This window comes from Pseudorca crassidens, chromosome 1 (genome assembly GCF_039906515.1).
Source record: "Pseudorca crassidens isolate mPseCra1 chromosome 1, mPseCra1.hap1, whole genome shotgun sequence".
Classification (NCBI taxonomy): Eukaryota; Metazoa; Chordata; class Mammalia; order Artiodactyla; family Delphinidae; genus Pseudorca; species Pseudorca crassidens.
The window spans coordinates 11639774-11652517 of NC_090296.1; the positions used below are offsets into that span (position 1 = coordinate 11639774).

A 12744-nucleotide genomic window follows, 5' to 3' on the forward strand; every position below is an offset into this window, starting at 1 on the left:
CTCATCTAATGAGTGCCTCCTATGTTCCAAGCCCTGAGTGGGGGTTAGACATACAACTACCTTGTCTTATTAAGACCAACACAGAAGGACTATCCAGAAGACAATTGGGAATTTTTACATGGGGAGGTATGGGTCCACAAGCAGCAGAGCTCTACAATTTTTCAGATTCTGCATAGTTTGCCCTTTCTTCTTAGTCTTTTTTACAACAGAAGCTCTCACACTGGTTTGGGAGACCTTGTGTACACACACACATACACACACACACACACACACACACAATTAAGAACATGGACATTATTATGAGTCAGACCTGAGTTTGTGCTGCCACTTATTAGCCGTGTGACTCTGAAAAAGTTACTTAAACTTTCTAACCCTCAACTTCTCTATCTGTAAAATGGGAACACACACAATATTATTGTGAGGATTAAATGAAGTAATGCATGATGGGACACTTCTCATACATTGCCCCGGAAACACAATACCTGTTTGACAAATGTTAGTTCTTGCCATTATTATTACTTTTAATAATAACAATATAATAATAAATCAGGTGCCAATGTGGAAAAACAGTAGATCAGGACTTTAGAGGTTCTAGTCTTGGTTCTCCCATGAATTCACTCTGTGTTCTTTGAAAAGTCACATTATCTCTCTGAGACTTGGTTTTTTCAAGTATAAAATAAAGGTGCCAAATAAGATAAATAAACAACTCTCTCCAGGTCTCATATTTCATGTCTCTTTGATTTTACTTTGTGGTATTTCATTTCAGTAGTATATTTGCCATCTCTTGTTTTGCTTTGGTTTATATTATAATTCATCTGATTTCTCCTTGCATCTAGACTCAGTGACAAGGGCTTCTGCCCCAGGAGCCAGCTGAATGGTATAAAATAACCAACCTAATTTAAAAATCTGCCACACACACAAAATTATACAATAATTACATCTGTCAGAACCGATGGCAGCATAGGGACAAAGACTGGAAAGAATCAACAAATAAAAACAAGAGATCTGTTAATACAGTGTGGTTCTGGGATGCTTTTCTCGATGTAAAAATTTCCACTGTTACCATCATCATCAGTATTCTGTGTGTTTATGTGACAAATAACTCAATGAATTAGTAGAGTAGAGCAGAGCACCATCCGCAGAGCAGATAATGCACATCTGAGGGACGTCACCTGCAAGGCTGGCCTCTTTATGGTGTCAAGCAGGAGACCAGCCCTCGTAGCCACAGCTGGGTTGACGTCCTCCACAGCCGTCAGAAAGCAGCAGAAGGCGTGTGCCAGGGAGTACTTCAGCAGGTGGTTTTTGGTCACTGAATGAATATCCAGAAATCTACAAATTACAGCCACTTTTTCCACTGCAATGTCAAAGGCAGAGAACAAAAAAAATTGACATTTATTTAGACGGTCTGAGAAATGAGCCCACAGAGAAAAAGCTAACTCTGGGCCCCCCTACACTGATGTTAAATACCAAAAGGAAATTCTAATGCCACCTTTTTTAAAAAATTTATTTATTTACTTATTTTTATTTTTGGCTGTGTTGGGTCTTCGTTTCTGTACGAGGGCTTTCTCTAGTTGCGGCAAGCGGGGGCCACTCTTCATCGCGGTGCGTGGGCCTCTCACTGTCGCGGCCTCTCTTGTTGCGGAGCACAGGCTCCAGACGCGCAGGCTCAGTAGTTGTGGCTCACGGGCCCAGTTGCTCCGCGGCATGTGGGATCTTCCCAGACCAGGGCTCAAACCCGTGTCCCCTGCACTGGCAGGCAGATTCTCAACCACTGCGCCACCAGGGAAGCCCTAATGCCACCTTCTTTAGTGTTCCATTTTATCTGTGCAGCAGAGACCGTTTCTACGCAGTGTAGTATTTTTACGTCAGGCAGCCTTGATTTAGTTCTGGGTTTTCTTTTCTTTTCTTTTCTTTTTAATGGTCTTTACCTTTGTTTAACTTTCAGCCACATTTCAAACTTTTCAAAATGCCTCCATGCTCATATCTTTGTCCATTCTATAGAGGTTCTGCAGACCACACAGGGATGTGGGACGTGCCCACCAGGGCTGGCTCTAAGTCCTTAATATGTCATGAAGTGATATGACAACCAGTCTTCCTGAGGCTATAGAAGCCACATATTTCTTCCATGAAACAGATGCACCATTATTCTGCACATCTGTATTAAATTATTCCAGCCACTCTTTAAACATAGCTTTATAAAAAGTTATAATAAATAGTGAAGCAATATAGTTCCATGCAAAGACATTTCAGGACTTTACTTAAGCTGTTCCAGCAGCCTAGATAGAATATTCTTTCTATTCTTTTCTGCTTATTGACATTCTACCATCCTTAAAGAGTCTGCTGCTGAAATTCTACTATTCTGTAAGGTCACTCTGACTTCCCAGAGTGGCCTTTCCATCCCACGAACTCCTGCAAAAATACTATTCATTTACCTATGGCATTTGTGTGTTCATATATAGCTATATGACATATCTTCTGTTGTCTGAATTATATCTATACCGTTATCTTCTGTTGTCTTGAATTATATTTATACTGTTATAGTTTCTTAACCTCTTACATGTTTATATTTGATCTCATCAATTAAATTAGGAGCTTCTTGAGGGCAAGAATCTGCTCTTACACTCTTTGTATTGCTCCCATGATAACTAGTACATACAGTATTTATTCAATAAATTCACTGATTCACTTATTTTTAATTAACCATAATGGAAAAGAATATGAAAAATATGTATAGGGTTTCCCTGGTGGTGCAGTGGTTGACAGTCCACCTGCCGATGCAGGGGACACGGGTTCGTGCCCCAGTCCGGGAAGATCCCACGTGCCGCAAAGCAGCTGGGCCCGTGAGCCACGGCCGCTAAGCCTGCGCGTCCGGAGCCTGTGCTCTGCAATGGGAGAGGCCACAACAGGGAGAGGCCTGCGTACTGCAAAAAACAAAAAAAAAAACAAAAAAAAAACTTCCCTCTTAGAACTGCTTTTGCTGCATCCCATAGATTTTGGGTCGTCGTGTTTTCATTGTCATTTGTTTCTAGGTATTTTTTGATTTCCTCTTTGATTTCTTCAGTGATCTCTTGGTTATTAAGTAGTGTATTGTTTAGCCTCCATGTGTTTGTATTTTTTACAGATTTTTTTCCGTAATTGATATCTAGTCTCATAGCATTGTGGTCAAAAAAGATACTTGATGTGATTTCAGTTTTCTTGAATTTACCAAGGCTTGATTTGTGACCCAAGATATGATCTATCCTGGAGAATGTTCCATGAGTACTTGAGAAGAAAGTGTATTCTGTTGTTTTTGGATGGATGTCCTATAAATATCAATTAAGTCCACCTTGTTTAATGTATCATTTAAAGCTTGTGTTTCCTTATTTAGTTTCATCTTGGATGATCTGTCCACTGGTGAAAACGGGGTGTTAAAGTCCCCTACTATGATTGTGTTACTGTCAATTTCCCCTTTTACGGCTGTTAGCATTTGCCTTATGTATTGAGACGCTCCTATGTTGGGTGCATAAATATTTACAATTGTTATATCTTCTTCTTGGATTGATCCTTTGATCATTACGTAGTGTCTTTCTTTGTCTCTTGTAATTGTCTTTATTTTAAAGTCTATTTTGCCTGATATGAGAATTGCTACTCCAGCTTTCTTTTGATTTGCATTTGCATGGAATATCTTTTTCCATCCCCTCACTTTCAGTCTGTATGTGTCCCTAGGTCTGAAGTGGGTCTCTCGTAGACAGCATATATACAGCTCTTGTTTTTGTATCCATTCAGCCAGTCTATATCTTTTGGTTGGAGCATTTAATCCATTTACATTTAAGGTAGTTTTCGATATGTATGTTCTTATTACCATTTTCTTAATCGTTTTGGGTTTGTTATTGTAGGTCTTTTCCTTCTCTTGTGTTTCGTGCCCAGAGAAGTTCCTTTAGCATTTGTTGTAAAGCTGGTTTGGTGGTGCTGTATTCTCTTAGCTTTTGCTTGTCTGTAAAGCTTTTACGTTCTCTGTCGAATCTGAATGAGATCCTTGCTGGGTAGAGTAATCTTGGTTGTAGGTTTTTCCCTTTCATTAGTTTAAATATGTCCTGCCAGTCCCTTCTGGCTTGCAGAGTTTCTGCTAAAAGATCAGCTGTTAACATTATGGGGATTCCTTGTATGTTATTTGTTGCTTTTTCCTTGCTGCTTTTAATATTTTTTCTTTGTATTTAATTTTTGATAGTTTGATTAATATGTGTCTTGGCGTGTTTCTCCTTGGATTTATCCTGTATGGGACTCTCTGTGCTTCCTGGACTTGATTAACTATTCCTTTCCCATATTAGGGAAGTTTTCAACTATAATCTCTTCAAATATTTTCTCCATCCCTTTCTTTTTCTCTTCTTCTTCTGGGACCCCTATATAATTCGAATGTTGGTGTGTTTAATGTTGTCCCAGAGGTCTCTAAGACTGTCCTCAATTCTTTTCATTCTTTTTTCTTTATTCTGCTCTGTAGTAGTTATTTCCACTATTTTATCTTCCAGGTCACTTATCTGTTCTTCTGTCTCAGTTATTCTGCAATTGATTCCTTCTAGAGAGTTTTTAATGTCATTTATTGTGTTGTTCATCATTGTTTGGGAGGTGGCATTTAAATGGAACCTTGAATAGAAGAGGACTTCAGATGGAGAGCACAGAATGGCCAACACATGGATGAAGGGAAGCAGGAAGCAATGGAGAAATAGCAATGGTATATGTAGAAAGAAGAGTGGGAAATGAGGCTGCAAACACTTGCAGTTAGACCATGGAAAACTTTGAACGCCAGTTTAAGGAGTCTGAACTTTATTCTCTGGGCACCGAAAACCCATTAAAATTTTTTGAGTAGAAAAGCAACATAATCGGAGCTGTGATTCAGAAGATTAATTTGGCAATAATCTAATCCTTAAATTGTAATGAAAGAGCATAGTTAAATATTTACCTGCCTTATTTGTATTCAAATGCCTATAAAATGTGGCCAATACTATGTAGACTTTTGCTAGAAGGTTTTACTCTAATTTCATACAACATTATGTGCTATCACATAAATAAACCAGCCCCTGGGATTCATGGGGCATTAAAAGCAGGAACTCTTTGAAGTGGTCAGTTATTAGGGAACTGAACTCAAAGTAGAGTAGTTAACTCACCTGATGGAAGTTCCATTTCTCTGCTAAATTTTTGAGACACTAAAATATATGAAACCATTCTGATAAGGCACAGGTTGGTATACCAACGCTGCTTGCTGCCCCCTGAGAACGGGAGTACCAGCAGATTAGGGTGACAGTGAGACCAGCAGATGCAAGACTAAGAGAACACATCCCAATTCCTTCCTTACCATGTTCCTCTGGGAACTTGCCATTCTAAGCAGTAGGAATTATACCCATCACTTCACCAGATTTGGTCACTGATGCTCCAATGGCAAGAGTACAACAGCAGAGCTTCTCAAACTTCACTGAATTACCTGGAGAACTTGTTAGAAAATATAGACTTCTGGTCTCACCTCCTGAGATTCTGATTCAGGAGGTCTAGGATGAGGCCCCAAAATATGCATTTTTAATGAACATTCCCAGGTACTCAAATGCAAGTAACCTATTAGGTGACTACATGATTTATTATTCAAGCCAGGACCCATTTGAGAGTAAACAAGGGTGCAATTAATAAATACACCTGGACAACAGGCATAAACTAGGACTATCCCAGGCAAAACTAGACATGGTCAACCACCTAAGGACCACTCTGAAAAATTCTATTATCAAGGGCTCAACTAAGGAGAGCCATCAAAGAACACTAGCAAGCAGGACAATGCCTTCTAAAAAGAAGGGAGGGGAAGGGAGGGCCAAAAAGAGATGTCATGACTGGACATCTGGTTTACCTTGTGACCCAGAGAGAATTTTTAAGCTAATACAGAGGTACCTGCTTCAAACCTCATCTTCCAGTCTTTGCTGTTGAAATTGCCATTAATGATTGTCCAAAAGATGTCAGCACCATGAGGAAGTGACAAAGCGTGAAGAAGGAGAGGAACTGCCAATGAAGATAGCTGGGAGAATTCAGATTTGACGACTCTCCACAGGCTGGGGAATCAAGAGGAAGCAAAGTGGTTACAGTTATGACAATCTTTCTAGGAAAAGAACCTTATTATCTTAGTTTGTGGGAAGTATAGTTAACAGAGGGCTGGTAGGAATGCTTTTGGTGAAATTCCACTCATTCACAAGAGTATAACCCTTGGAAAACCGTTCCTATGCTCTTTTCCTATGTTAATTTTTTTAAAGAAATTACTTTTATGTAATAACATAGGAGAACACTACCAGTTAACAGTGCATTTTTAACATAAAAGTTAAAAATTGTATATTATAAATGAAGGTACATAATTGAACAATGACTGTTAAATAATAACTGATATCAGTTATGTTAAGATGATGGGGTGATAAGTGATTTTTTAAATTTTTTCCTCTTATTCTAGCAAAGAACAACTCTTTCTCTACTAAGAACAGCCTCTCCACCAACTGGCAGGGCTGTCAATCAAGTTCCCCCACCTTCTCTTTCCTAATAATGAACACAAAACCCAGGGTGATCAATGTCATGAAGAGTGATTAGTCCAGGGGTGGGCATGTGACCCAAGCATGAGAGCGCTAGCATCCTTTTTCCAGGTTTTGATATGCACTCTGAAATCTCAAGAATGAAGTGTAATGTCAATCTAGGGCTGCTAGCAACCCTCTCTCTTTCCCACCTCACAGGAACAGCCTGAGGAGAAGAAGCCAGCACAGAGAGAACTAGGCTAAGTGATGGGGAGGGAGAAAGGGGCGGGGAAAGAGAGAGAGAAAAAAAACAGAAGAAGAGAGAGGTATCCCTGGTAACATCTTATGAGTACCTACCATTCTTAAAACCAGACTACTACTGGTCAAAAACATACCTTAGCAAGTTTAAGCTAAGTCCCTATCATTGCATGCCAGAATAGTGCTGACTATATATTTCTAGTAATAATGTTTTCAAAATTTTTATTCATTTAAAGTATGCCTTTTATTTCTTTTTGTTTTGTTTCATTTTGTTTTGTTTTCTATTTGGCTCCAGAGTTAATATCAGAATCAAAACTATGTTTAACTTTAAAAACTTATAATGCAGCACTAAGAGAAAGAAGAAGTGACACATTATCTCCATTTTACAGAGAACATATTGAGGTACATGTCACTAGAGAGCCTTGTTTTTGAGAAGACGTACTAAAGCTATGGAATGAAAAGGAGTAACTTTCAAACACGGTGTGCTTCATCTTAATAGTAGAAATCAGACAAATATAGATCTAATCCCAACCCTGCCATTAACTGGCTGTGTAGCCAAGCGTAAATTTCTTAACTTCTCTGAACTTTTGTTTCCTCCCAATGCTGGTTGTATTAAATGAAATGATATATAGTACTTATCACATAGTAGGTACTCAAAAAGCTTGAGCTACTGTTATTGTGTGATGAAGGATGATGATGCTTCCAGAGCACAACAGTAGGCCTTATATAAGAAGAATGTCCAAACAATTGCCCTCATGGAGCCTGCAATTTAGTTGAAGGAGGCAAAGCATATATATATATATATATATATATATATATATATATATATATATATATATATATATACAGCACTAGTAGAAAACCGTCTCAGTGACAAAAAATTCTGGATTTGGCCAGTAACATGTAGCTCTCCCAGTTCTCTAAGGCAGTCTTGTTTGAAAAATGGAAGAGTGTCCCTTCCCCAAATCCCTACATTGTCCACCATGGCTTTTGTGTCAGGGTGGTACTTTGGGGGAAAAACCTGGGATACAAAGCCCAAAGGCTGAGGCAGAGATCCCACGGCATCAGCAATCCAAATGGCCTGGGTTCATATTTGGTAGAGATCGCTTTAATAACAACAAAAGTCAGCCCACCTAGAGTACACAATATTCTTAAGCCATCTAACAACTGAAAGGCATAAAATAATCCTTATTTTGCCTTTTCTACTTCTAAAGTACCTAGCAAAGACAATTACTATTCTTCATATTGACATACTCAAAAATTAGACTACATAAAAGAAAGAAAAGTAGTTCCCATAGGTAATTAGCCTGTGCTGGCTAAGAGAAATAACCCAATGAGTTGCTACGTCTTATTCTAAAATTGATTTTCACAGATAAAAGCCTAAAATATGAACAAACAAGAAACTACTAGAAAGGCATACCTTGCAATCAACATATGATCCTGAATATAGGCTAAAAATTGAGGATGATCTTTTCTAGCGCTGTATAAACACTCTCCGTGTAGACAGAGGATCTTCAGGCAATTGAGCATATTAAAAAGAATGTCTGGCTCTTCAAACTTGGCCATTTCCTAGGCAAAGAACCACAAGTTTACTGAGTTATCTAAAACGGCAATGCTACTAAATATAATATTCAAATATTTCAAAAAATATACCTGGAAAATGGTGTATATTAGTCTCAGCGTTACTGGAAGCTGCTGGTAGCAAAACTTTCTTTCAGTATCATTCTTTATTGCTGGGAAGAAATAATTACACAAAGGTTAGCATCACTCCTTCCCCTCACCGCTCATGAATTGATCAAGACCATAAAACAAAGAGGAGTAAACATAGAAAGAGAATATATTAAAAAGTGTTCATGTAATGTGTTTATTTGTTCTCCAAGGTAGCATATATCCTTTCCACGATGCAAGTGCAGGAAACCTTCTAGATTTAGGATCCTCAGCTTCCAGCTTCCACTGTGTATTCAGATGTCTTTGATTCCCTGAGGCAACCCCAGCCCAGCCCTAGGCTCCTGTGGACAGCTATTTCTGCTGATACCTGGAAGGGGCTTAGGGCCTGCCGAGGTTTGCCCTTCTAACTGAAAGGGAGATAAGCAGGTATTAAAGAGAGATATGCAACTTACATTAGCACCTAAGGAGGGATTTAAATAAATAAATTTATTTATTTAAAATAAGTAAGTAAATAAATAAAAAGACCTTTGCCTCTATAGTGGGTAGTGGTGGTATATTTTACATGAGGCATGCTAGAGAAAAGAATTCAAAAGTTAACCAGATATAGAAACTAACGTAAAATGTTTTCAAATCACCATTCTAAGTTTCGGCCATTCCTAGGATCATAGGCAGTGAGAGTCAAACCCTCTTGGTGTATATACTAGTGTATTGGGGATCTTCCACTCCAATGTATTTTAAATACTTGTTATCAGCACTAAACTCCATTCGGTCTAGCATGAAAGAAACTTTTAAGATTTTTAGTGGAGAACATCTCTGACTGCTATAAGGAATAGGCACCAGGCCACAAAATGCAGAAACAGGAAATACTCTAGAATGAGAGAGGGAAACTGCTGAACACGTGTCAGTAGAGCACCCATCTGTTCTCTGACAGAGGAGCTCAAGACCAACACCTGGAGACCCACAGAGCAGAAGCAGGGTCAGCATGCGTAGCAGCCAGGACGGCCGGCCTTGGCAGAAAATTCCTCTTCCCTGAGGACACAAGTGATAACTGTGTCCTGTAAGACAGCAGAAAGTAAAAGAAGGAAAACAGACCAGAGGCTGTGACCAGAGCCTGAAGTAGTGTTTGGGGGAGATGAATAGAGCAAGTGTTTAAATAAGTGGAGTTTACAACAATTAAGCAAAGGAAAGAGTAATTTATAAAAACAAATTGCTTCATTTTAACCATTGTTCAAATAAAATGTTACATATAAATTAAAATGGTAGTGAACTGATTTGTGTGCTATGTCAGGTTTAAAAATATATATTTACATCTAAAGAGTACAGGTTATTGGATCATAAGTGAAATCGTTGCTTCCCTTAGGCATCAATGCCTGATAGAAACATGGCCCTGGGATCTAGTCTCAACCCTGCCACTAACTAGTTGTACAATATTTGGGTTTCCAATTCCCAGTCCCCCGCCCCCAAGTATGCCCAGAATCAGGGGTGAGCAGGTGGAACTCATTTCATTTTGTGTTTCAGCTCCTCAGATGACCCTGATGCTCTATTACAGTTTTGAAATCATGTTAAGCATAAAGCATAAATCAGGGCTTCCCTGGTGGTGCAGTGGTTGAGAGTCCGCCTGCCGATGCAGGGGACACAGGTTCGTGCCCTGGTCCAGGAAGATCCCACATGCCACAGAGCGGCTAGGCCCATGAGCCATGGCCGCTGAGCCTGTGCGTCCGGAGCCTGTGCTCCACAATGGGAGAGGCCACAACAGTGAGAGGCCCACGAACCGCAAAAAAAAAAAAAAAAGCATAAATCAGGAATGAATAACTTGTGCTATATGACCATGGGCAAGTTGCTTAACCCATCTTGGATGTACTTTCCTCATCTACAAAGTGAGAAGGCTGACCTAGATCCGCAGGTTTCAAATTCCTTGCTATGGAATCCTTTGTTGAAAGAAAATCTTAGAACGCCAACATAGGAAATAGCGCAAGTCAAAACACTCTGGTTGAAGCAGGGTGGGGAGCCTGGGTCTTTATCATTTGCCCACATGTTCTCACCAATTGCCACCCCAATTAAGGAAGGTCAAAAGGAAACAACACAGAGATTTACAACTCCAAGTACACACTCAAAACCAATGAAGTAGGTTATCTCAGGTGTTCCCTCATCTACGTTTCAATGGTTCTAAATAGTGTGAGGCAACATATACATCCTCAACTGACTAGTTACACAATCATGCTGAAGCAGTTAGTTTCAACCAAGCATTTTGTACTAATGATGTAGTTATCTTGGTCTGATAAGACACCCCGTGACTTGCAATGAGCCCCACAAAACAGTCACTTAATAATGTTTGCTGTCCACTGAAGAAATGATGGAAAGCTTCCCAAACTTTGGTTCTGGGGAGTAGGCTCCCCAGGGGTCAGGTATTCTAACAGTTCAGGATAGTGGAAGCAAGAAGATAAAAATTCCGAGAGTGTCACAGATCCAGAAACCAGGCTTTCTCAGAGGCACGTGGAGTCCCATCCTAAATTCCTGAAACTCCTTCAGAGTTTAAGGAGCTGGAGATGATTCCAGGCCTGCCTGCCATCTTGCTGGTCCCAATTCACCTACATAGAGCCTTTAAGCAAAGTAGAAAGAGGTCACCTCTCTTCCCAGCTCTCAGCAGAGCCAACTAGCCTTAGAGTACGACTTGTACAGCTACTCACGGTGAGCCCATCCAGGGTCACAGCCAAGCCCCTGGGGCTCAGAAGCTGCACGAGCTCAACTTTGGTCACCACTATCCAAAAACACTGTGCTTTGGCCAAATGCCCTGAGTGGCTTTCAAGAGTGTTGGCAGCGTCCACTTGGGCCCTTCAGCCTTGATTCACAGCTACTTCTCCACAGAGAACGTGATTCACTATATGTAGAGGTGATGCTTTCACGGACAGGGTAGGTTTTTATCGATAGCAAGAAATATGCTCAGTGACCTCTCTTCTGTGAGAAGCACAAGCTGGATCTGTTCACTTCATAATCCTGAGAGAAATGGTTCATGTGCACAAGTCTGTACTGAGGAACCCGAGTCTGAGCTTGCCCAAGCCGATGGTGACCTAAGAAATCCGGGCTCTGAGCGTTAGACCTGTGCAAACTGGGATGTGCACACCTCTCTCCCCATCAGCCAGAGTCCACCTACCAGCACGTTCCATGGGCTCGGTGCGATTGCCTGGGTTCTCCTCGTGCTTAGTTGCTGGGTTCTCCTCGTCCTCACCTTCCGGGCCTATAATAAACTCTGGTCTGGAAGAAAGGAGGCTATCCTCAAGGCTGTCTGTGGGCTCCTGAAACAGATACGACAAGCAGCCAGATGAGCAGCCCTTTGGGGATGTAAAGAACGGTTCCACTTAGTTCCACAAAGATGGATGAGCGCCTGCTGTGTCCCAGGCCCTGTGCTGACCCCAGAGGGCAAACACATGTGCCCCCATAGAGACTTGAGTTTATTGCCACAATGGTTAAAGGAAATTTGGATCAGCTGTTTTCTGAAATATTTTCATTCCCTTAAAATAAATATGGAAAAAAATCTCAAAAACATTGTTAAATCTTCCTAGGCCCGCTTTCTCAACTCTGCTGTAATCCCTGAGCATGTCTCACTTGCCAGGTGATTCCAATCCATGCTCATTTTGTTTAATCACAGCACTTAATTAGCAGAGAATAATAAGGGGTTCACACCAATATATTTACATACAAATACTGGTTGCTGGGGGAAGTCAGATTTTTAGGAGCAAGAAATTTCTATAATATGTGAGTTAAAGAGAGCAAGGTATGGCAACCCAGGTGTCCATCAACAGATGAACAGATAGACAAAATGCATACAACGGCATATTATTCACCCTTGAAAAGGAAGGAAATTCTGACACATGCTACAACATGAATGGACTTTGAGGACATTATGCTAAGTGAAATAAGCCAGTCAAAGAAGGACAAATTTTCTTTTTTAACATCTTTATTGGAGTATAATTGCTTTACAGTGTTGTGTTAGTTTCTGCTGTATAACAAAGTGAATCAGCTATATGCATATGTATATCCCCATATCCCCTCCCTCTTGTGTCTCTCTCCCACCTTCTCTATCCCACCCCTCTAGGTGGACACACAGCACCGAGCTGATCTCCCTGTGCTATGTGGCTGCTTCCCACTAGCTATGATTTTACATTTATTAGTGTATATATGTCCATGCCACTCTCTCATTTTGTCTCAGCTTACCCTTCCCCCTCCCCATGTCCTCAAGTCCATTCTCTACGTCTGCGTCTTTATTCCTGTCCTGCCGCTAGGTTCTTCAGAGCCTTTTTTTTTTTTTTTT

At 40.4% G+C, this 12744-nt stretch overlaps 1 protein-coding gene across 9 annotated transcripts in view; it reads right to left on the bottom strand.

The window, feature by feature from the left end:
• UNC79 (unc-79 homolog, NALCN channel complex subunit) overlaps positions 1–12744 on the bottom strand; it is a 248943-nt gene that overhangs the window by 94332 nt on the left and 141867 nt on the right. For all 9 annotated transcript variants that reach the window (XM_067727070.1, XM_067727065.1, XM_067727087.1 and 6 more), the window contains exons 20-24: positions 11587–11728; positions 8421–8500; positions 8188–8336; positions 5908–6065; positions 1173–1354 (exon numbers count right to left, since the gene is read on the bottom strand). In XM_067727070.1, the coding sequence (XP_067583171.1) occupies positions 1173–1354; positions 5908–6065; positions 8188–8336; positions 8421–8500; positions 11587–11728 (711 nt within the window). The remainder of the gene's footprint in view (positions 1–1172; positions 1355–5907; positions 6066–8187; positions 8337–8420; positions 8501–11586; positions 11729–12744) is intronic.